The 25,563-nt window shown below is 43.6% G+C and overlaps 1 protein-coding gene across 1 annotated transcript in view; it reads right to left on the bottom strand.

Moving 5' to 3' along the window:
* MPP4 (MAGUK p55 scaffold protein 4) overlaps positions 1–25,563 on the bottom strand; it is an 85,955-nt gene that overhangs the window by 26,642 nt on the left and 33,750 nt on the right. The window contains exons 10-14 of the mRNA XM_082260577.1: positions 13,853–14,049; positions 12,065–12,129; positions 6,384–6,401; positions 6,208–6,246; positions 1,687–1,707 (exon numbers count right to left, since the gene is read on the bottom strand). Coding sequence (XP_082116703.1) covers positions 1,687–1,707; positions 6,208–6,246; positions 6,384–6,401; positions 12,065–12,129; positions 13,853–14,049 — 340 coding nt within the window. The remainder of the gene's footprint in view (positions 1–1,686; positions 1,708–6,207; positions 6,247–6,383; positions 6,402–12,064; positions 12,130–13,852; positions 14,050–25,563) is intronic.

The raw sequence follows: 25,563 nt of genomic DNA, 5'->3' as shown, positions 1-25,563 counted from the left end.
ACTAGTGCCCCATAGTTGGAATCAGTGCAAGGAATAGTGCCCCATAGTTGGTATCAGTGGAAGTAATAGTGCCCCAAAGTTGGAATCAGTGCAAGGAATAGTGCCCATAGTTGGAATCAGTGAAAGGAATAGTGCCCCATAGTTGGTATCAGTGGAAGGAATATTGCCCCTTAGTGCAGTGAGGGGAAAACTGATAGTGTCCCAATTGTTAGTGTCAGTGGGAGGAATAGTGCCCACTCTTTGGAATCAGAGAGAGGAATAGCACCACATTGTCAGTGAAAGTTATAGTGACCCATCACTGGTATCAGTTAAAGTAATAGTGTCCCACTGTTGCTGTATGTGGGATATAGAGATAATAGTGCGCCATCAATGGTGTAATTGGGAGGAATTGTGCCCTTTGATGGTGGTCAGTGGGAGAAATTATGCCCCATTGTTGATGTCAGTGTGGGAGGACTAATGCTCCATCCTTTGTGTCAGAGGCAGGAAAAGTGTTTCATTGCTGGTGTCAGTGGGAGGAATAGTGTTCTATCAATGATATCAGTGGGAGGAATAATGCCACATCATTAGTGTCAGTGGGAGGAAATGTTCCACATGAATGGTGTCAGTGGTAGAAATAGCGCCCCAAGGGCCAGTTAATGCAAGGAAAGTGCTGCATCCAGCCAGTGGGTCGCAATTTGGGGGCCATTATGCAAAGCCAACATTTACAATATAAACTAGAGTCTAGAGCAAGACAAGGCACTATGTTTCCATTTCTTAACATTGCACTGCTATACTTTGTCATATTTTCCACTCAGTGATGGGTATCTAATGTCCAGAAGAGCATGGTGATCTCTGATCTGTGATGCAAACTCCTATGTGCATCACAAATTATTATAGACCAATATACAAATGAGGTTGTTAATCATATTTTTCACTGCACGGCCTGCCCAGGGTTCATGTAACCTTTCTGAGGTACTGATTTTCACATACAGTACTCAAAGTTAGGGGTAGTCACAAGGGTGCATGCATGCATTGAACCTGAACCCAACTGGTTATTTGAAGTAAACAGAATCTAGGGTGAAAATCAATCCTTTAGGCTCGGTTCACACTTATGCGATGTGGGAAGGCTGCGAATTCGCAGCCTGTTCCCGCATCGCAAACGCACCCTTGGCAGTTCACACTGCCATATGCGATACGCTGGGGGTGTCAATGTAGTGTTAACGACACCCCCAGTTTGATCGCATATCGCAGTGCTATCTTACACTTCGCACAGGATCAGATCGCACAAGTGTGAACCACTGTGTGATCCGATCCTGATGCGGCTCAAAAAAAGGGTCATGTGCGATTTTACTGCGGGTGCAGTGCGAATTTAGCCATACAAAGTGTATGGCTGAATTCGCACCGCACACCCGATCGCATGTAATGAAGGAGCAGTGCGCTCCGATATTACATGCGATCGCCGCAGCCGCACTAGTGTGAACCGGCACTTACTGTTTAGTTCATCAGGTCCATCGTCTGTATGATTTTATGTAACTGCAATATATATATATCAGATCCTAATTTTACTTGGACATGTGAATGGTCTATAAAACAGATAATATTATTATTCATTTTAATAATAAAAGTGGCACTGAATATTGAAATGCTGCATCAAAAATATAATATGACGCAAAACCTAAATCTGAACAGTGAGATATAAAGTATTACCTGACTCAAATGTTTCCTCATCTGATGTTTTATTCAGCAGTATGCAAAAGAAATAAATACATTAGCATAACAGCATATCACAACTCAAACTTGTAACACGCTCACTTTTCATTTGGTATATGTAACATCATCACATATAAGTTTACGGCTGATGACAGCAGTGCCGATCCTGGCACATCGCACCGCGTACTTTTTTCCTTAAACAAACTTTATTGAAACGTCACGTAGTGACGTTTCATTAAAGTGGAACTTTACTCTCTCAATCAACATGGACTATTGCTAATCCTTATGCTGCTAGCATTTGTAAACACATAGGAAAGTATATCACGTTTACTTTTTTTACACTTTTTTTTTGCATTTCTTCAGTTACTTCCTGGTTTCCATGCCGAGGCAAATGATGTCATACATCCCAGGAGTCTTGAGGAGGGGAGGGAGGGTTCTCAGCTCAGCCAATGCCTGAGACTGATTCCAGGAAGTAAATGCTACATGAATCATCTGCCCTTACTCAAGATGGCCACAGCCAGAATTGCCAGGGGGCGTTTTTCAAAAATATTTCTCAGCAAAATAAAGCATGGAGACCTGAATGGATGGGGTAGTTCGGTTGAAATACTAAAAATGAATGAAATAGCGTTTTGCGTTTGTGGTGCCCGGATGCAGTGCAGTTTTACTTTAAGTTCTCTAGACCTCAGCACAAGATGAGGAGGTAGATTGCCTCGCACTAAGCTGTACTGAAAAAAGTACTGCATACTGTCTTGTGGTAGAACTGCGCTGGAAAAGCTGCCCAACACAGTCCTACCTGGTGTGAATAGGCCCTTAAACAAGGCAACAAAAACAACATTTCTTTAGCCATATTTTTTAGTTCTGTTATTTCAAACCTCAAAGATGTGTGTAATGTTCCTCTAATCATTCTGCCTTCTAACTAGAAATATTGCTCATTTTCTCATCATAGTCTAACACTATCTGATTACTATTTAATTGTTTTAGAGCAGTTTCAAACTGTGTGTGTGCATAAAAATGCAGGTAAACACTCATTTGTATTTACCTGCTTTCATGTGTATTTATCTGCCCTGCATGTTTATGCGTTTTTTTTTTTTTTTTTTAACATATCATATTTAGCTGTGTTTTTTCATGTTAGTTTTCAGGAAACCAATAAGCTGTCACTGTACAGACCTATCATGTAAGTATGCATGTGCGATATCTGGCTAATTCCTATGGAAGGGTAGTAGGCACTGCTGCTTCAGTCAGGGCTGACCCTACCATGGGTCCTGCTGGGTCTAATAGACCCAGGCCTCACTTTAAGAGGAGCAGCAGAGGCTGCTCTTCAATTAGGCAAATTAGGCGGCCGTCTTAGGCCTCCCACTCACAGGGGCCTCGCGGCTGCCTAATTTGTCTAATTGAACAGCCCCCTCTAGGCTCCGGAGATTGACCACCTCGCTCACCCACCTGGCCGGCACCTCCCCCTACTCCCAGCCAGGCTAGGGACTGCATTGCTCTGTTAGGATTTCCCCCTGCATGGGCCGGCTACAGACAGGCTTTGTGGAGGGCAGGTGAGGGAAGGAGGCAGAGCCACCGCCGCCACAGCCACCACAGCACTGTGACTGGAACTTAGCTGTTACTTCACCCGCCGGGCACACTGCTGGAGTGAACAGACAATAGGGACACTCATGCCACCTCCACGTTATTGAAATAAGCCAGGCCAGCCAGAGAGCGATCACTCTGGCTAGACAGTCTGCAAGTCACAGGTGATTTCCGATCTAGACACCCTGTCCTCTCCCCCCTTCCCGGGGGAGACTGCATGTGGTCATGGAGATTGCTGGGCTGTATGGGGGATTGATTGTAAATTGTAAAGTCGACTGTAAATGCCATGTTCATGTCTTTTGTGGGGGTCTGAGGGTGCTCCCTATTATACCGGGTTGATTGATGGCCAGTTCACTCAATCACACAGTTAGTGTGGCTCAGTGTTGGGGGTAAATAGTTACAAAGTAACTGATTACAGTAACTACATTACTTTTTTTGGTAACGAAGTAATGTAACTAGTTACAATACTAATATTGGTAACTACACTACTTTACTAGGCTATAGGAACGCGCTTTCCTGCGTTACCCAAGCCGTGCGATACAATCGTTATTTCAAAGAATAGAGAGGGATGAAGTTTATGACTTTTTGTTGCACTTTATGTTTTATTCTGGTTTTTTCAGGTTTTGTTCTCATGTTTCCCAAAGCCTGTGTTTATACAATAAACTCTATGCAGAAAGAGTGTCATGTATCTTCTTCTACACGGTCAATTAAGAAAGAGGAAAGTAAAGTAATAAGTAGTGAAGTTACATTTCAAATGCAGTAACTAGTAAAGTAATCTTGTTACAATTTACAGAAGTAACTAGTAACTAGTTACATTTTTTGAGTAACTACCCCAACACTGGTGTGGCTAAGGTGCAATGTGTGCACATTTCCACAGGCCACAATCAACAACCTGATCAATTCTATGCGAAGGAGATGTGTTGCACTGCATTGTGCGCATAGAAAAAGTCTTAGATCTTTGAGTTCAGCTCATGAAAAATGGGGGAAAAAGCAAAAGTGTTGCGTTTATAATTTTGTTCAGTGTAAATAAAGGGTTTGGTTGGAGCTGGACAAAATACCTGGTAGTAATATTGCGTTGCTTCCATGACATGATTGGAGCAGTCATTATTCCTTCTATATATATATATATATATATATATATATATATATATATATATATATATACACTGCTCAAAAAAAATTAAAGGAACACTTTTTAATCAGAGTATATTATCAAGTCAAATAAACTCCTGGGATATTGTTCTGGTCAGATAAGTAGCGGAGGGGGTTGTTAATCAGTTTCAGCTGCTTTGGTGTTAATGAAATTAACAACAGGTGCACTAGATGGGCAACAATGAGACAACCTCCAAAACAGGAATGGTTTTACAGGTGGAGGCCACTGAAATGTTTTTTCCACACTCATTTTCTCTCTCACACTCTCTCACACTCACAGGGTCAGTGTCACTACTGGTAGCATGAGGCGATACCTGGAGCCTATAGAGGTTGCACATTCAGTCCAACTCCTCCAGGATGGCCCATCAATATGTCAATATGTGCCAAGGACAGAAGGTTTGCTGAGTTTCCCAGCATAGTTTCAAGAGCATGAAGGAGATTCCAGGAGACAGGCAGTTACTCTAGAAGAGCTGGAAAGGGCATTAGAAGGTCCTTAATCCATCAGCAGGACCTGTATCTTCTCCTTTGTGCAAGGAGGAACAGGATGAGCACTGCCAGAGACCTACAAAATGCAGGCCACTGGTGTGAATGTCTCTGACCAAACAATCAGAAACAGACCGAATGAGGTTGGCCTAAAGGCCCGACTTCCTACCTGCCTGACACCGTGGAGCTCAATTGGCATTTGCTATTGAACACCAGAATTGGCAGGTCCGCCAATGGCGCCCTGTGCTTTACACAGATGAGAGCAGGTTCACCCTGAGCACATATGACAGACATGAAAGGGTCTGGAGAAGCCGTGGAGAATGTTATGCTGCCTGTAACATCGTTTAGCACGACCAGTTTGGTGGTGGGTCATTGATGGTCCGGGAAGGCATATCCATAGAGGGATACACAGACCTCTATAGGTTATGATGTTTTTCCCTATTGAGATCCGATGTGTTTTCAAAGTGTTCCTTTAATTTTCTTGAGCAGTGTATATATAGTAGGCTGGGAGGAAGGAAATCAGCAGCTTGAATATTTATGCTGTTGCAGCCAGCTTGAATGGTTATGTTGTCCCAGCCAGTCCCAGTAGTTGGCTGGGAGGTGTACAAATGGCCTGGGGTGTCAGAAAGCCTGGTTCTTGTCCAGGAGGAGAAGTTCCCAGTGTGAAGGGCTGCTGTGTTCCTAGGCAGCCCCAGCTGCAGTTCTATATGTGTTCATCAAGGTCCCAGCTGTAGCAGAGCTGGGGTGCCTGTTCTGCTAAGAATTCCTGAATCTGAGAAAGGGATTTCACTGAGGATCCACTCTGGAGAGTTCACTGGAGAAATGTTATAAGTAAAGACCTGAGTGTAGGATCCTGGTGACTGTTGCAGCTGCTATCCCTTGTGCATCTAAACTAGTGCTTGCCTGGCCTGGGACATTTCTGAGGTTGCCCCAGTGTTGTCCATTACTTCTGGGCTATTGCTAGAAGGACTGTCCTAAGCAGTAATGATAAAGTGGAGAGTGTCCTCTGCTGTTCTGTGTTCGAGGAGTATCCCTCAGCTCTCCACCCTACCCAAGTTATTTAGCAATACATTGGAAAAAGGCAACCCCTAGACTGTTCATTGAGCCAGAATAGAGGATGTTGCTGTGTGCCTGGCTGCTGTTGCACAAATTCAGGAAAAAAAAACCTAAAGCAAACCAGCGCCCCTACAGGGATGAGTGCTACATTTGCTAATTTTTGGAAATATCCCCCACTGTCCTCTCTCATGTACTGTAAAAAGCATATAGGCATATTATACAAAATGTGAGTTACACTAGTTTTGTCCTTACCAGCTTCAACACACTTCTCATCTATCTTCATATCTTCCTCTAAAATTGAAAGCAGCAAAAAACATAAATACAAATGAAATAGTTTTAGTAATCTGGGAATAAATTAAAATAAAGCACTCTAAACTATTATTGTAATTTAAACAAAAACAGATAAATAAAATCTTTCGTTCCCTTACCTTCCCCTATAGTGCTCACTTTTCAAGCAAAGAAATAGTAAAAAGAGAAGTGGAAGAGTTATGATTGAAGAAGCTGAATTATATGTACAAGCAGAAAAAAATGGCTATACACATTTCCATACATATGTGGATATTTTATATTGTTAAAGTGGCAAAATCAGAAAAAAAAAATGTGCTCTTTTATAAGGGGTTCATTGAGGTGTATGCCACCTTGTGGACATGCCACTTTTATTTACTACTTACATTTTACTGAGCAAAACGTACAGCTATAGCTATAGTTCCAATGCTGGACCTTTGGATCTCCGATCCTGCAGGTGCAGAGTTGTTCACAGCCCCTCTACCTGCCCCTCTTCTCCTCTCATGGAAGACGTATTATGTAAACCCATCCAAAGTATACTGTAAATAGACAGTGGACGAGGGGGTGGACATTGAAGCTGCTGTGTGCAGAGTGCATCTCTCCTATCAGATCTCCAGGAGCATATTGATATCTTGACTTCCAGTGCTTCATAAAAATGTAAAGAGTAAATAAAGTAGATAAGTCCATGAGGTAGGCTACACATTTTTGGACTTAACCAGCATATTTTTAAAAGGGCTGTAATACCTGGATTTTCGCTTTAAAGCTGGAAATATCAGTGTGCAGAGCGAATATGATTCTTGACAAATAATGTGATAATAATTGATTTAACTTACTGGATAGAGTTTTTTTTTTGTTATTTAAAAAATGTACAAGATAACAAATAATATAATTCAGCTTCTCAGTTACTATGGTAAGGCAACTTTGAGTTAAAAACACAGATACCTTTCACTTCTGTGCTGTGATTTTAAGATGAAGTCAAAGCACCATAATAAAGATATTGTAGCAGAGAAACTCCTAGTGCATACAGTATATTAAAACAAACTCACTAGACATTCCTAAATTATAAAATTCCCACAAAATGTCTTCTAAGATGATGTCATATGATTCTGCACCTCTGCCTTTTTTTTTTTTTAAGATGCATCCCAGGATGGATTTGTAAGCAGGTGCTCATGGGGTACCATTGCTGCTGTTGTATTATTTGCAGGGCCATCTTACCGAATGGGCACGCTGGGCAGTTGCCCGGGGGCCCCACTTGCCCGGGGGGCCCCACCTGCCCAGTGAACCAGCCCCAGTCAAGCATTAGTCCCGATTCCCGTGTGCATCCCGCCCCGAAACTTAGCAGGTGGCAAGCGCCTGTCAGCCCTGTGCTACTGTCAGGCCACTTGGGCCGTGGAGGGGGAGCCCACAACTGCAGGAATGCCTGTCCGACTTCACGGGAACAGGCATACACAGGACAGTCAAGTCTGACTCCCGTCCGTGTGTGTGTTCACCGGACCCAGCCGCCGAACTTGGAAGCTGTCATTAGCCTGGCACTGCTGTACCAATAAATATAGCCATATTGATATTTTGCATTTTTATTCTCATGGGTGATTGTGTAGGCAGGGCCCCAGTGCACTGCATTGCCCGGGGGCCTATAATGCTCTTAAGATGCCACTGATTATTTGCACTGTGTAGCTACTGTATATAGTTAGTTCAGGCTGCCTGGAATAGGAAGGGGTTAACTGAGTCTCAGATCTTTCCTGGGCTTTGTTAGGTCCTGCCCCCTGTTGTAAGTCGCATAAATACAAGGAGAGTACTCGGGGTTCTGGTTTCTCTTCCATATGGGATTACAGAGGAAGGACTGCTGCACTATGAAGTCTTGCTGGAGCACGTGACCTCCTTCTGGTCACACTGCTGGGATTCTCCCTGGAACTAAGAACCTACCATTACTGGTCTTAAGCTAAATTGACTTTCCTTTGGGCAAGGTATGAATTTTTGGCAGCCTGAGTTAGTTAGTGTGAGGACTGTATTCTATAATCTGTGTGGGACAATGTGCATTTTACTGCTGCAGACCCTTTTAAAAGCAATCTACTGAGCTGGACAGAACCAGCTCTTGAGGGAGTCTATTTCACATTATTACAGCTCTTACTGTGAAGAAACCTTTCCGTATTTGGAGATTAAATCTCTTTTCCTCCAGACATAAAGAGTGCCCCCTTTTCCTCTGTGCTGACCTTAAAGTGAATAACTCAACACCAAGTTCACTATATGGACCACTTATGTATTTATACATATTGATCATATCCCCCTTAATCTCCTTTTCTCAACAGATAATAAATTCAGTTCCTCTAATCTTTCCTCATAGCTGATCTCCTCCTTGCCTCTTATCAGTTTGGGTGCCGTTCTCTGAGCTCTGAGCAAGAAAGGATTTTGCTCGCTTTGGAAAGCGCAGCTTGGCATTGCATGCCATTATTAAGCTTATGATCTACCATAACACCCAAATCCTTCTCCACCATTGATTCCCTCAGTTGTATATTCTTAGCCTCAAGAATAACTTTACATTTATCAACATTAAACCTCATTTGCCAAATAGTTTCCCAATTAAACAGTGCATTGGGGTTGGCTTGTCAGTTTGAGACATCCTGTAAGGAAGTTATTCCACTGCATAGCTTGGTGTCATCTGCAAAGACTGAAATGGTACTTTTAATTCCAGTTCCATTTTGCTGCGGTTCCATTTTGTTGTTCGAGCCCTTTGGATCTTCCCAGCCCTTTTTCTGCGAGCTGCAGGATTCTGTTGCACGGCCATTGGTCTACATCTGCATTCCATTGGTATCCTGGTTCAGGCCATTGAGGGCTGGAACTTGTTGTGCACTGGAGTGGTCTGTTTAACTTTGTATTCCTTTGTCTAAGGTTTTACTTATCTCCTTATAAAACAAAATCAGATTTGTGTGACAACTTCTGTCTTTCATGAATCCATGCTGTCTGTTGCTTAAAATCTTTTTTTCCAGCAAAAACTCATCTATGTGGTCTTTTATTAAACTCAAGTATCTTCTTAACTATAGAAGTTAAACTAACAGGTCTATAGTTACTTGGTAAAGACTTTGATCCCTTTTTAAATCTAGGCACCACATTAACGCCAATCCAGGGGTTACTATTCCAGTCATTAAAAGTGTCCCTAAAAATTAGAAAGAATTTAAAATGAGAGAGCTCAATTCTTTTAGGATATGTGGGTGCATGCCATCTGGTCCAGGTGCTTTTTTCACCTTTATTCTGTCTAAATATTTCTGGAACGTATACATTTTGAGCCATTGTGGATCATCTGGGGCTGTGTCAATACCATCCTCATTATGGTAATGAGCTCCCCTATGCTCCTTTGTATGCACAGAGCTGAAGAAGGTATTTAATAAATGTGCCTTCTCTTTGTCCCCAGTCAACCACTCTAGAATGTTTTGTAAAGGGCCTACATGCTCAGACCAGACCTTTTTTACTAATATTATATTTGAATAATATTTGGGGGTTTGTCCTACCTCTTTTTGCAATCTGTCATTCGTTTTGATTTTTATGTTTTATGTTTTATTAATATACATAGAATAAAAGAAAGAACTACTATGGATCAAAAAATATTTCCATTACATTCCACTTCAAAGCAACCTAAAAGGCTTAATAAATATGAGATAGCAAGGAGTAATAACTTGATAGCCCACAGAAACCACCTGACTTCAATCTTAATCAATAAGGGCAAACAGACCTATAAATGGTTATTTGTGGCTTAAAACAATGGCACGTGCAGGCTGATCCTCATGCATGAAAGAGGTAGATGTTCTGACCTGAAATTTTCAATGTTCTAATGCCCCAGAACTCTTCGTTCATGTCAGTCACAGTGCTATTAGATCAACTCTTGGCTGCTATAGCTTGTTGTGCATGGGTAAAGCATAGGTTTACCAAAATTTGGACTCAAGTTAAAGGTGAAGCTTGTGGGCCCTAACACTTTTACATGGATGTTGAAGTAGGAATATCATGTAGGTCTTTGACTTACCTGGTTTTATTTTGGCTTACGGGGTTATTATTTTAAAGCTCATCACCAGCCAAAACATTTTTGTTTTGCTTGGATAGAGTGGGGAAGGTTTTCATTGCCGTCCATGATTTATTGGGGAGGTTTCTGTCAAGGTGACAGGGGACCAGAGGGATAAAAAGTGTCCAGAAATCTCTTCAACGGGTACAGACACAGCAACAAAAAAGCAGTTTTGGCTGAAGCTTTGTCTTTATATGCTATAATGACATTAAGCTTATGAAAGTTTCCGTTCTCTTTACAACAGGCTCTCTTGTGAAGAGCATCAAGGGACTGACATTACTTTTCTTTTTTTTGATTTTGGTGGACCCACTGCCCATGGACAGGACACATTGACACTTTTTATATTTGTTTTTTTTCTACTTAGATGGTCAGATACCAAGGTGTAGAGCAGAAATGTAGCTAGGGTCTAGCCAAAGGTTATGATTTGGTTGTCCAATAGCCAAGGGGCTTCATGAACAGCAGTGGAGCACAGGAATCAGAACTTAAAGTGGTTGTAAATCCTGACATATCCACAGTAAAGTGGTCTCAGATGCTACACAGAGATGAAACATCCTCCTACATAGGTTGTACCTGTTTATATGCAGCTCTCTCTCCACTACATCATTCCAAAGTCCAGAACTTGTGTTAGATGGTCAGAGGACTGAGGCACAAGGCCTGAGCAACGGTGCTGTCAAAGAGAGCCAGGAGGCTGAACATGTTCAATTTGTATTATGGTGGAAACCCCTGTGAGGTATACTGACTGCTGTGAACTTAAATAAAAATGGGCAGAAAAAGCCCTGAAAAGGCATATCTGGTATTGACTGAACTCACTGGCAAGCACTACATTTGAGTAAAGGCCCGTACACACGTACCGATCGTCGGCCGAAAAGCTTCGGCCGACGACCGATCTGACGATTGTAGGCTTGTTAGTATGATGCCTCCGACAGCCGTCAGCGCACATTCTGCCGACAAGAATCTGTCATGCAAGCATTAAAATTTTTGTATGCCGACACCAGAGCGGCCGATTGTTCGCCAGTCAGTACAGAATTCGACCGACAGACCGCAGATTTGCAAGACTGGGCATGCTCAGAAAAGAAAAAACACAGGGAAAGTTAACCATTACATGACATCACTTCTGCAGTCGGCTGTAGTCGGCGGACAAAATTCTTGTGCTGTCTTTGCACTTTTCAACAGACACTGACAGCCCGGGGACAAAAGACGGCCGATCGTTCGCCGACGATCGGTACGTGTGTACGGGGCTTTAAACAACCCCCAAGTTGTCTCAACCTACTTTTAGAAAAGGGTGGACTTTTAACATTATACAATGATCCTATACATTGGTGGAATAACTGTAGGCTGTTTTCAGTCCATCAGCCTGCGTCATTTTTATTGGGTCATTCATAAGGGTAAGTGTACACAGATATATTTGTCTTCCTTATGAAATGGGTTTGTGAGGCATTTCACTGAATACACTGATACACTGAAAAAGAGTGATACACCCTTTGCAAAAAGGGACATAAACTAAAACAATGCTTACAGATACAGGGGGTATGTACTAAATATGAATAAACTAATACTATTAAAGGAAACCCTTTCTGAGAGCAATACAAGTTTTCCACTGCTTTAAAATAAAGTCTAAAGGGTTGCAGAGCTAAAATTTATGTACTTTATTAAGCACTAAATTGCAGAACATTTTAGCATACCCATAATCTGATACCCCAAGCAGCTCTACCTTTGATTGTAGCAAGAATTTATGTTTGTGGGAAAGTGGCAGCCAAGAGACAGGGATATACTCACATTGTGATGCTTTAAGACAAGAGTGAGTCATGAAGGGCTGGGACCACCAAAATTCTCGTTGTTTCCTGGAACATGAATAACGTATATTTTAAATTCCCAAAATGGCTACACTGTAACCTTTCTTATGATACTACAAACCCAATTCCAAAAAAGTTGGGACACTGTACAAATTGTGAGTAAAAAAAGGAATGGACTAATTTACAAATCTTATAAACTTATATTTTATTCACAATATAATATAGATAACATATCAAATGTTGAAAGTGAGACATTTTGAAATGTCATGCCAAATATTGGCTCATTTTGGATTTCATGAGAGCTACACATTCCAAAAAAGTTGGGACAGGTAGCAATAGGAGGCCGTAAAAGTTAAATGTACATATAAGGAACAGCTGGAGGACCAATTTGCAACTTATTCGGTCAATTGGCAACATGATTGGGTATAAAAAGAGCCTCTCAGCGTGGCAGTGTCCCTCAGAAGTCAAGATGTGCAGAGGATCACCAATTCCCCCAAAGCTGCGGCAAAAAATAGTAGAGCAATATCAGAAAGGAGTTTCTCAGATAAAAATTGCAAAGAGTTTGAAGTTATCATCATCTACAGTGCATAATATCATCCAAAGATTCAGAGAATCTGGAACAATCTCTGTGCGTAAGGGTCAAGGCCGGAAAACCATACTGGATGCCCGTGATCTTCGGGCCCTTAGACGGCACTGCATCACATACAGGAATGCTACCGTAATGGAAATCACAACATGGGCTCAGGAATACTTCCAGAAAACATTGTCGGTGAACATAACCCCCCGTGCCATTCGCCGTTGCCAGCTAAAACTCGATAGGCCAAAAAAGAAGCCAAATCTAAACATGATCAAGAAGCGCAGGCGTTTTCTCTGGGCCAAGGCTCATTTAAAATGGACTGTGGCAAAGTGGAAAACTGTTCTGTGGTCAGACGAATCAAAATTTGAAGTTCTTTTTGGAAAACTGGGACGCCATGTCATCCGGACTAAAGAGGACAAGGACAACCCAAGTTGTTATCAGCGCCCAGTTCAGAAGGTTGCATGAGTGCGTGTGGCATGGGCAGTTTACACATCTGGAAAGGCACCATCAATTCTGAAAGGTATATCTAAGTTCTAGAACAACATATGCTCCCATCTAGACGTTGTCTCTTGCAGGGAAGACCTTGCATTTTCCAACATGACAATGCCAGGCCACATACTGCATCAATTACAACATCATGGCTGCATAGAAGAAGGATCCGGGTACTGAAATGGCCAGCCTGCAGTCCAGATCCTTCACCCATAGAAAAATTTGGCACATCATAAAGAGGAAGATGCAACAAAGAAGACCTAAGGCAGTTGAGCAACTAAAAACCTGTATTAGACAAGAATGGGACAACATTCCTATTCCTAAACTTGGGCAACTTGTCTCCTCAGTCCCCAGACATTTGCAGACTGTTATAAAATGAAGAGGGCATGCCACACAGTGGTAAACATGGCCTTGTCCCAACTTTTTTGAGATGTGTCGATGCCATAAAATTTAAAATCAATTTATTTTTCCCTTAATTACATTTTCTCAGTTTAAACATTTGATGTCATCTATGTTGTATTCTAAATAAAATATTGAAATTTGAAACTTCCACATCATTGAAATCTGTTTTTATTCACAATTTGTACAGTGTCCCAACTTTTTTAGAATCGGGTTTGTATTTAAATACTATTCAATAATCTTTCAAGAAAAATGTAATGCGGTGACAGATATTACTTTTCTAGCAGTGAACATTGCAGCAATTACCTTTTGAGAAGGTGGTTAGATGGGATGAGGCCTGCACACCTACTGAGATCTGAGGCTTTCCTTGCTTGCCACCACATGGAGTCACTCTGGTCAACTATTTGCAAGATTTCCCCTCTTTTGAAAGGTAAACCAGCATCAGCACAGGGAATAGCTGGATCCTGCTGAGGCCAGTAATCTGCCATGGCTCGGACAAATAGCTGAAATCAAAAAAAGGCAATACAAGTAAAACATAAATCTGAAATTTATGACATATAACATCTTTTTTCAACTTTACCACTTTCACCACCTTGAACCCCCCCCCCCCCCCAATTCCCTACCTTCCCAGCTGCTTACTTACCTTGGCTTCAGATTTAAGGCCTTCTCTGGTGTATAGCCTGTTCTGGAGAAAATCTCAGGGGTGCTGACCAAGCCTGCAGCAGACTTTCCCTTGATTTCAGTAAAGCCATGTACCAAAGATCTACAGTCATGATATTGACTAGCCATCATTGCAAGGTTTCTTGTCAGAACAGACTGTAAACAAAGGAGGAGGCCTCAGATCTGGAACTATCATAAGTAAGTGGCTGGGTTGGGGGGTTACTTAGCTGTGGGAGAGTTTATTTAGTGAACGTTGATAAAATGTTTGGGGACCCCTGAGCTAGACACATGGAAATATTGAAACCCTTCTGTACAAATAACTTTTGTCACCACCCCTGTCATTGTTTTAAATGGACCACTTGCTTTTACAGTCCACTAAAAAACAGCCTGCAGAGAAAAAGAAGATGACCAAATAGCTATAAATTAACTAAACCAAAGGGAGTCGTATAATATAACTACTATCAGCAGGGGCGTAACTACAGGGGTTGCAATTGCAACCGGCCCCATGCTCCAGGGGGTCTGTACGGCTCCCCTGTACACCTGGATAGGAGGGGCGGCGGGGGCAGCATGTAGAGAAATCACTGTCCTCCTTTTTCCTCCTGTAGCTGCAGGAAGAAAATGGAGGAGATTGGTTCCTATGTATGCTGTCCCCGCCACTACTCCTATCCAGTTCACTTGTGTTCTGCTTTCTCTGGACCCCTGTGTGCTATCTGGTCCCCCCCCCCCCCCACTGTGCTCCCTCCCCTCTTCTGCTGGCTGCTGCAGGGGATGTGGCACAATAGAGAACCAGGAAGGGGCCGGTAGATATGTAATTTACCAGCTCCTTCCTTTTCTGAATGGACAGAGTCATAGTCGGTGACATTGTAAAAAAAATTAAATAAAATGATAAAAATAATAAAATTAAAGTATCAAACAATAAAAAGTACTGACACCAGTGGGTGAACTTCCAGGATCGCAAAGGTCACACTTGCGACTGGGCCCTGGCCTTCCACCACCGTGGGGAGGCCCCAAGATGGCAGGAAGGGGGCCCACTGCAGAACTTGTGAAAGGGTCCCACAGCTGGACCGTAATAAAGGGCCCAGCAATGAGAGTAAAGAGCCCCAGGATCAGTGGGAAGAGCCCGAGGCTTGAAGGGAAGGGCCCCAGCCAGAGGTCCGGGGGGCCCTTCATGGTTTCTTGCACCAGGGCCCTGACGCCTCTGACTCTCAGCATCCCATACACTCCTCCTTCCTTAGTTCTGGATGTCATTGTCCAGAGGTTTCCAAAAAAAGAGGGAATTACAGGAAGACAAGAAAATAAAAATGTTAAAAGAGTACCTCAGCATAAAAAAGAAAAAAAAAAAAGGTTATGAATCCAGAGTTGAATTGAGTTTTATTTTAACCCTGATAAAATACAAGCATTCTGTATTAATCTAGCTGGTGTGCAAATATTGAATGTAGAGTTTGAAAGTATTGAAATTAAAAGTAAACATTTAAAAATTTTCTACCCTCAAAGCAGCTGTCCCATCCTTTATCCGCCCATTAACACTTACAGGTCAATAATATAGTCATAGCATAGCATTTCAATTTAGAACCATCTTTAGTGGTTGCACCATCAGCTAATTTTATAGGAAAACATTAGAAGCACAAGGTAATAGTGTCAGAAATAAAAAAAAGATATTTTATTTGTAGATAAATTGTTATAAACTGACTTGAGATTGGTTGGCATGATTTCCTACAGATTACTCTTCTTTTCTGTATCTATTTAAAAAATGCCCAAAATATATTATATCCTGAAAGTATATGACAAGATAAGCCTTAACTGTAACTCCTTCCCAGTACCCCCTAAGACTTACCTTAGCCCCATCTCTGTCCAGCGATGTCCACAAGTCCCTCCGCCGTTCTCTCCCGATTGGCTGAGACACAGCCATGGCGCTATTGGCTCCCGCGGCTGTCAATCAAATCAGTTAGCTAATCAGGAGAGAGAGAGAGGGCATGGCCAAACCTCAGCTCCATGTCTGAATGGACACATGGAGCTGCAGCATGGCTTGGGTGCCCCCATAGCAAGCTGCTTGTTGTGGGGGCACTTGACAGGAGGGAGAGGTCAGGAGCAGCGAAAAGGGACCTGAGAACAGGAAGACCTGGGCTGCCCTGTGCAAAACCAATGCACAGCGTAGGTAAGTATAATATGTTTGTTATTTAAAAAGAAAAAAAAAACAAGACTTTACAATCACTTTAAGCTGACCTCCTATTAAGGAAGGTCTATATGGCTTGTGGCTCAAAACCCAGGCAGGGCTTCTATCCATCCGGGTAGACTTGATGAAGTAAGGAATTTGCCACTTAGGGAGACTCAGTTGTACAAGATCCAAAAAAAGATAAAATTTGCCATGGCATTAAATCCTTTTAGCATTTATTTAAATAAAAAAGTTGCACAACAAAGCACTTTAACCACTTAAGGACTGGAAGGTTTTACCCCCTTAAAGACCAGGCCATTTTTTGCAATTTGGCACTGCGTGATTTTAACTGGTAATTGTGCAGTCATGCAATGCTGTACCCAAACTACGTACATTTTTAAAAGCCTTTAAAAGCCTTTACAGGTTACCACTTTAGATTTAAAGAGAAGGTCTACTGCAAGAATTACTGCCCTCAATCTGACGTTCCCAGCAATACCTCACATGCATGGTGCAATTGCTGTTTACATATGACACCAGACCAATGCTTGCGTTCAGCACAAAGGCACACAGTACAGCTCAGAGGTTAAATGTGAGTAGAGGAACAATACATCTTTCATATCTTTTACAGGTACGTATGACATAAATATACTCTGTAATTCCTTATCCCGACATCAGTGGTCTCCTTAAAAAATTGCCACACCAAGGAGACAACACTGGAGCTGACAATAATTTAATTGAACAACACCAGATCCAACGCATATACATTGAACATAACTCTAGATACATATTTATCCAGTCAAAACAATATTTATCATGAACAGTAGCAAAGGCTTTCCAACTACTCCAATATTAATCAGACACTGTAGAGGTGCTCTTTGTCCATCCGCCCCCACACCTTCTCAGATTTATTGGATATACCCCTACTGGCATAGGTAGCCTTATAAAAGGGAAGTGCTTTATTTACAAGCGCCTTCCATGCCTGGATGGCAGGGAGTGTAGGCTTTTTCCAAGAGAACACTATCATTTTCCTAGCATAGAAAAATAACAAATTACTCTCTTTGGAGCTACAGTATCTACCAATCCCAAGAGACACACTTCAATACTAAGTCTAATGCAGAGAGTAGTAATCTTCTCAATGCATTTCACTGCAAGCAATTTATTACACTTCAAGCAGGCTCTCTCCCCCGGTCTAAGTCGGAAATCTACAAGCGATTGGGGGAAGCTCCAGCAATTAGGTTGCATGATGCCACATGCGGCAATTCCAGAAGTAAAAAGGTGACTAAAAAGTGGCACGCTTGTGTAATAATTGTCCATGTATAAATGGTACCCCTTTCTGAATAAGGGTGACACCAAGTCCCAAACAATCTTGCGGCTGCTCCCCATGTAGTCAGGATGGTTGGGGGGCTCCACATTGCTATCTTTTCCCCCGCAAATCTGGAAACTACATGTATAGCCTGTTTCCCTGTCACAGAGCTTATACATCTTAACCCCATATCTGGCACACTTGCTGGGGAGAAACTGTTTGAAAACAAGGCGGCCAGAAAATGTAATCAGGGACTCATCAATGCAGAAAGCTTGTTGGGGCATATACAAGGCTGTAAATTTTTGGTTGAAGTGAATTACGAGGGGCAGAATGTTGTGGAGCCGGTCATATCCAGGATCACCCTGAGGACGGCAGAGTTCATTATCATTGAAATGCATGAACTGCAAGATTTGCTTGTATCTAGTCCTGGCCATGGCAGCAGAGAACACGGGCATATGATGAATTGGAACCAATTTTGGACCAAAATGACCGCAACTCACTTTCTCTATCGCTCATTGACAGACGTAGTCCTCGGTGATACAGCACCTTCGGGTTATGTTGCCTCCGCAGGAGTAGGACTAGACAGGAAATAAAATGCTCTGGCCACACCCTAGGGGCAGTCCCCGAGGGTATATCCTCTCTCTCTCTGCCACAGCAAATCAGTTTTTTTCTGTCTAGTCAGGAGTAAGGACCTAGATACCTTGCTGGGATCTTCGGTCCTGGCAGGATTTTTTTCTTAGAAAAGATTTTTTTTAGACAGCTTTTTTTCTCCAGTGTTCCTGTGAGATCTTCAAGCAAGAAAGCTGAACTGGGCGACGGGCGGGATGTTGAGATCCAGTGGTCACCCCAGTTCAGCCTACAAGCGCGTGCAGGCCATAGCTCCGCGCTGGGTCGGCCGCGACATAGTCCCACTGGAGGGGACTGACCCTGCGAGTTAAACGTCTCGCTGAAACGCCAAGGACCATGAGTCACGGCGTCCGTATTGGTTGACAGCCCTCCAACTTCGGTGGAGAGGGGTACTGTCAGGAGTTGGCGCCCGCCTGGTTCCGGTATGGTGAGTAGTATGTTCCCCTTTTCCCCCTGACGGGTCTTGTGGTGAACGCGGGCCCCTCTCTGTAATGGTAAGGATGGGTTCCCCTCTATCCTATAACATAGCACAGATCCCCCTATATTGAGTGTGATTTGTGTGTACAAAAAGCCAGCAGGCTTGGTTTGGGAGCTGACAATCTAATTACAAAGTATGTTTAAATGATTGTAATATGGGGCAGCACTGGAATCTTACTGTGTTACTAGAAGTATCCTACCTGTCAGAAGCCACAGGACAAGTATGCGGCTTGCCAGGTCATTCCTCCAGCTGAAGCAGGTCTCCCGACGGCCACGCGGTTCCGCCAGGGTTCGGTACCGCCGTTCAAGCTGATCTCCATGAGAGAAAGATTTTGCGATGCCTAGTTACTCTGCAGGACGCCGCTATGCTGTAACAGACCGCCATAGATCGCACAAGGCCGCCATTTTGGCGTAGCCTCGTGTCTGCAGCATGGGGGTGGCCATGTTTGAGGTGACTCAAACACCTCGTGGAGCTAGGGGAGGCACCGGAAGGCGTGCAGAGGGGCGGAGCCGCCTCCTTTCTTCCCGGGCAGCCAGCCAAAAGACTTCCTGTTTGTGGAGACAGTGCTGTAACCTGTTGCAGTGAACTCTGAGCATCAAGTGGTGAGCCTGGGGGTCTATCTCTCTCTCTCTCGATCAGAGATGTATAGTAACGAAGTAGAACTACTTAAGTACCGAAATGCGGTATCTGTACTTTCCTAGAGTAGAATTTTTTTCTCCTACTTCTACTTTTACTTCACTACATTTTTTCGATGATTTTGATACTACTACTCAAGTATTTTTTTTTTGTGCTGCATAGTTACTCGTTACTTTTAAAAAAATTACCAGTGCCAGAACAGTAGATGGCAGGTTGCATAAAGCTCAAAAAAATGTGTATAATGTCATTTGTAAATCAGCGCATACGAAAATAAAGGCTGTGTATAATAAAAGCTGCTATACCAAATCTTTCCAATAAAAAGAAAATATGAAACAAACAAATAAATGGTGCTACAGCGCTTAAAGTGCATCAAGAAACTACTAACAAACACAGGTTAATCATTTGAATAAATCATTTGAAATAATAAAAACAATATGATGTTCAAACTTTTGACTTATTTCTTTAATAACTACATAACACAGTACTTGTACTTCTACTTTCAGTACTTGAGTAGAAATTTTTTTTCAAAACTACTGGTACTTTTTACTTTTAGTACTTAAGTAGCAAATTTTTTGAAAAAACTACTTGCAATACTTAAGTAAAAAAAATGTTGAATACTTTAGTACTTCTACTTAAGTAACTTTTTCTGCGAGCACTTCCACTTCTACTCAAGTAATTTTTTGATCGAGCACTTGTACTTTTACTCAAGTAGAAATTTCGAGTACTTTATACAAGTCTGCTCTCGATCGATAGGGATCCCTAGCAGGTAACACTGAGGGGCTTTTGTGGCGCTGGGGGTCTGGAAAAAAAAAAAAAAGTTTTTTATTCAAGTTTGGATTGAATTTTCCGGGTAGTTACTGGAATAATCATGGACCCTGCCACACAAGTACCCCCACCTGTTTCCCTCGAGGGGGCCACGGGACCCGCCGGTGCACAGAGTATGGATGCATTTACAGCAGTTTTGGAGTCTATGGTGGCTCGGGTGGAGGCGGCCTGTCAGGGACGGGGGTCAAGAAAGCGACCCCCGCCTACCCCTATATCATCTGACACCTCTGACTCAGATTCAGAGATGGTCACTGCAGCTGCAGGTCCCTCTGCAAGGGCTGTTATCTCAGGTAAAGCTCCCTCAGACAGTGAGAAGGACGTTCATTCTTCCGCCATAATTCAGGAAGAAGCATTGGTGGATGCACTAGTTGTGGCGGTGCGGGAAACCTTAAGACTTGAGGTTTTACCGGCAGAGGCAACTGAAACAGAGATTCCCTTTGGTACTAACAAGCCCATCAAAACGGTGAAGGTTTTTCCTGTACCCAAGTGTTTTGGTAATAAAATTAAAGGAGAATGGGAGCATTCTAAGCGTACCTTTACTATTTCCAAGCGTATTGCTAGACGCTATCCGTTTGAGGAATCCCTCATTAAGAAATGGACGGTACCACCAGTGGTGGATCCACCTATTTCCAGGCTGAATAAAGCCACGGTTATCCCAGTGGAGGACACTTCGTCCTTTAAGGATCCGGTGGATCGAAAGATGGAAGCGGAGTCCCGCACTATCTTCTCCCTGATAGGGTCAGCATTTAGACCAGTAATTGTTATTGGTCTAGTTTCCCAGACACTAACGGAATGGGCGAGATTGGTACGCCAAGACCTTAGGGGAAAAGATATTCCCCAGGGAACATCTGATTTGATGGAACAGATTATACAAGGGCTACAGTTTGCCTTGGATGCTACCCCCCTATTAGGGCATGCATCTATGTCAGCGGTAATCCTCAGACGTGTGCTGTGGTTAAAATGCTGGTCAGCTGACCTAGGTTCCAAAAAGACCTTGACGAATCTCCCTTTTCAGGGGAATCGCCTATTTGGGGCCACCCTAGATGAAATCATTAAGGATGCCACTGGGGGCAAGAGCACTTTCTTGCCACAGGCTGCTAAAGCTAAGGGACCTCGCAACAAGCGAGGACCTTTCTTTACCGCCCATAAAGGGTTCGCACGCCCGGCTGGAACAAGCGGGAAAGGCAAGACTCCTCCAGGAGGGTTCAAGAAAGGCTGGTCGGACAAACAGAGGACTGACTCAGCCAAACCCGAAGCAAAGGATTACACTGCCTGAAGGTGCGCCCCCACCCGGGTTGAGGGTGGGGGGACGTTTTCACCGGTATTCAGGACATTAGATCGAGCATCGACTACTACTACCGGTGCGATTCTTCCCTTCCAACATTTAAGTACTACAGGGAGCGGTAGTCACCGTTCCCTGAACAGATCTTTTTCTTTACCTTTTCCTAAGATTAGTCTCAATTCCCCACAGGAATCGGATCTGGTTGACCAGACAGACCAAGAAGCCTCTAGCCGGGTGACTTCGGTCCCTGAGATTCAACCAGGAGAGATCACCGTTCCAGATAGGAATCAGGTGTCGGATAAATGTGTGGGAACAGAAAACGACCAGACTTTCTCGGATGGTCGGGGCCAGATAGCTCTAGGGACGCCTGGTTCAAATCCCGTCAGTGCCAGTGGTCCTAGAAATTCTAGGCTGGCCTCGTCAAGCCGGCCTGGCCGACTTGGACTTGCTAGTCGCGGACGTTCCGTGGGAACTACGTCTCAGGGAGTATCTGCGGTCTCGAGGACCTATCTACCATTGTGCTTTACAGTCGCTGGTTTTAATGGCCTGGCCATTGAGACCCAAGTACTGAAGGACAGAGGGTTGTCAGCTTCAGTCATTCCTACCCTTATTAAAGCAAGGAAAGCGACTTCCAGCAGAGTCTATTATCACACATGGAAGACTTATATTGCGTGGTGCGAATCTTTAGGATTTCCTCCACGTACCTATTCGGTGACTCGAATATTGGCCTTTTTGCAAAAAGGGGTTGAGCAGAAACTAGCCTTGAGCACCATCAAGGGTCAAGTTTCAGCATTAGCAATCTTCTTTCAGAAACCTTTAGCTACCAAGTCCTTGGTGCGGAATTTCATCCAGGGGGTGCGGCACCTGGCTCCACCAGTCCGCGCGCCCTTACCGCCCTGGGATCTTAATTTGGTTTTGTCGGTTCTACAGAAACCTCCTTTTGAAAACATCAGGGAGATTCCCTTGCTTACTTTATCCCAGAAGGTGGCCTTCTTGGTGGCTATCACTTCTGCACGCAGGGTGTCAGAACTGGCTGCATTATCATGCCAGTCCCCATACTTGGTGATTCATAGGGATAAGGTAGTACTTCATCCTAAGCCATCCTTTCTTCCAAAGGTGGTTTCAGATTTTCATCTGAATGAAGATATTGTACTACCTTCCTTGTGTCCTCAGCCCAATCATCATCGGAAACATGCGTTGCATTCCTTGGATGTGGTTCGGGCAATCAGGGTATACCTGAAGGCTACGGAATTGTTCCGTAAGACGGATTCGCTTTTTGTGATCACGGATGGCCCCAGAAAGGGGTTGCCTGCATCTGCCGCGACTATTGCCAAATGGATTAGACAGACGGTGGTACAGGCTTATTCTATTAAGGGTCGGAGTCCTCCGTTCCCTGTTAGGGCGCACTCCACTCGAGCGCTCAGTACTTCCTGGGCCTTTCGTCATCAGGCGTCAGTGGTCCAGGTATGTAAGGCGGCCACCTGGTCGTCGGTACATACCTTTACAAAATTTTATAAAATTGATGTGATGGCATCAGCGGATGCCTCATTTGGCCGCAAGGTTTTGCAGGCCGCAATTTGAGGAGACCGGTGGTCTACCTCGAGGGTTTTTTTCTGTTTGAAAATTTTTTTTGTTGAGTCTCATCATTAAGGATGAGCATTGTAAACTTCTAGTTGACACCGGTTGGGCCTTCTAGATTTGGATTTGATTTCCATTTTCCCACCCCTCATTTGTGATACTGCTCTGGGACGTCCCGAAGGTGCTGTATCACCGAGGACTACGTCTGTCAATGAGCGATAGAGAAAAATGGATTTTTGTAAAATCTTACCGTAAAATCCTTTTCTCTTAGCTCATTGACAGACGTAGTACCCGCCCCTCTGTTTTTGAGTTGGGTTGGGTTAAATTCTCTAAACACTGCTTTTGTGACATAACTGATTTGCTGTGGCAGAGAGAGAGAGGATATACCCTCGGGGACTGCCCCAAGGGTGTGGCCAGAGCATTTTATTTCCTGTCTAGTCCTACTCCTGCGGAGGCAACATAACCCGAAGGTGCTGTATCACCGAGGACTACGTCTGTCAATGAGCTAAGAGAAAAGGATTTTACGGTAAGATTTTACAAAAATCCATTTTTTTTAGTAATGCCCATAATGAGGGATAGGCCCAGAAAGGATTTAAATTCGGAAACAGCGATACGCTTCCATGCAAAATCTCTGGCAAGGATCAAATTTGGATTTGCGGCGATAAATTGATTGGCATATAAATTGCTTTAGTCCACAATAGATCTGTACAGATCTTCCGTGAACAACAGCTCATAAAAGTCAAGGGGAGTAAAATCAGTTGTTTTTGCCTCAATTCCGGGTTTGCCAGTGAATGGGGGAAGTATGGTTGCTGCAGAAGTGGTGTGCTCCTAATCAGAATTTGCAAGCGCATCAGGAAGGACACTATGGGCTCTACAGCCTGTCTTCGAATTCTTGGTGGCTGCGAGACACTGCTTGTGCTAGCCGCTGCACCAACATCAAATGCACTTATGGAACTCGCAAGTTACCAAGTGTTACTGCAGTGCTGTTTTAATGTACTAGGCCGCTGGTGCTTGCCAGTTCACCAGAAGGTTGAGTGGCACTAGTATCGACACTCTGCTGCATACCCTGTGATTGTTGCACTTCAGCAACAGAAGAAACGGGGCTGGGTATGCCTGACCTTAGCAGGGACCACTACTCCGTCATCAAAGCTATCTATAGGTTCAAATACTGAGCTTGATTCTGACAGTGAGGCTTCCCCATCGCTCTCATCTGTCATGCTCAGCATCGTGTAGGCCTCTTCACTAGTGTACCTCTGTTTGGACGTTTTGGCCAATAAATTTATAAGTACTTAGTGTGACTCACAGATTAAAAAAAAACATCTGGTTGTCAAGAACTGTTTGAACCAAAAAAATTAACTGCTAGTGCTAGCAGAGATCAGGCCTGACTCTGCTAATGCTGCGGTTTAGTGTGCTATGTATTGGAAGTGACAGTAATCTGCTGTTACTGCACTTCTTGGGGACTGGGTGGAGGGGCTAAATGCAGGTGCTGGCAGGTGTCGAGCTGATCCTGCTAATGCTGTGTTTTGGGAACACTATTCTAAACTATTGGGGCGATAGTATACGTAGTTCTGATCTGATCAAAGATATTGATCCGTTCAGACACTATACTAGTAATGGAGGTGTTTAGTGTGTGTGTGTCACTGGAAATCAAAGGGTTAAAATGTATTACTTAATATGCGGCGGGCAATCTGACTCTGTCCTGCATTGACGCTAACTAATGTTAATGCTAACTGACGTCACCCATGACACTAATACAGTGATCAGAAAAAAGATCTGTACACTATAATAGTGACACTGTAAAAGGGCAATGAAGGGGTTAACGGGGGTGATTAGGGGGTTAAATCTTTATTAGGGAATATATGGCAGGTACCCTAAACCTATCTGGGACTACCACTAACTGCCTGTCACACTAATTTGCATTACAAGTGACACTAATACAGTGATCAGTAAATTATCTGTATACTGTATATAGGGACACTGTGATGGGGAGTGATCAGGGGGTTAAATATGTGCCTATGTGTACTGGTGTTAGGGCTCTTTCACACAGGCGGACCGTTCAGATCCGCCTGTCCGTTTTTTTGACGGATCTGAACGGTCTCCCCATGCATCCCTATGGGGCATCGGATGTCAGCGGAGACATGTCCGCTGACATCCGATCCGTCAAATCTGAACGGATGGAAACCCTATTTTCCATCCGTCCAGTGGATCGGATCAGATGGGATCGGATGAGAACGGATCTACGGTCCGTTCCCATCCGATTCTACATATAGATGTATGGGGAACTGACAGCTGTGTCTCTGCACACAGTGCAGAGAACAGCTGTCATCCTCCTGCTCAGCGGGGGATCGGCGGATCGATCTCCCGGTGAGATAAACGGAGTCCGTCCGACGGACGGGCTGTGTGAAAGAGCCCTTAGTGTAATGCTTGTGTACTCATGGTAGATGTTCTCTCCTCTCACGCTGGAACCGAAAAGGAT

Source organism: Pelophylax lessonae (assembly GCF_965119305.1).
Source record: "Pelophylax lessonae genome assembly, chromosome: 6".
NCBI lineage: Eukaryota > Metazoa > Chordata > Amphibia > Anura > Ranidae > Pelophylax > Pelophylax lessonae.
Note: the sequence above shows the minus strand (reverse complement) of the source record. Positions and strands in the feature narration are given on the sequence as shown.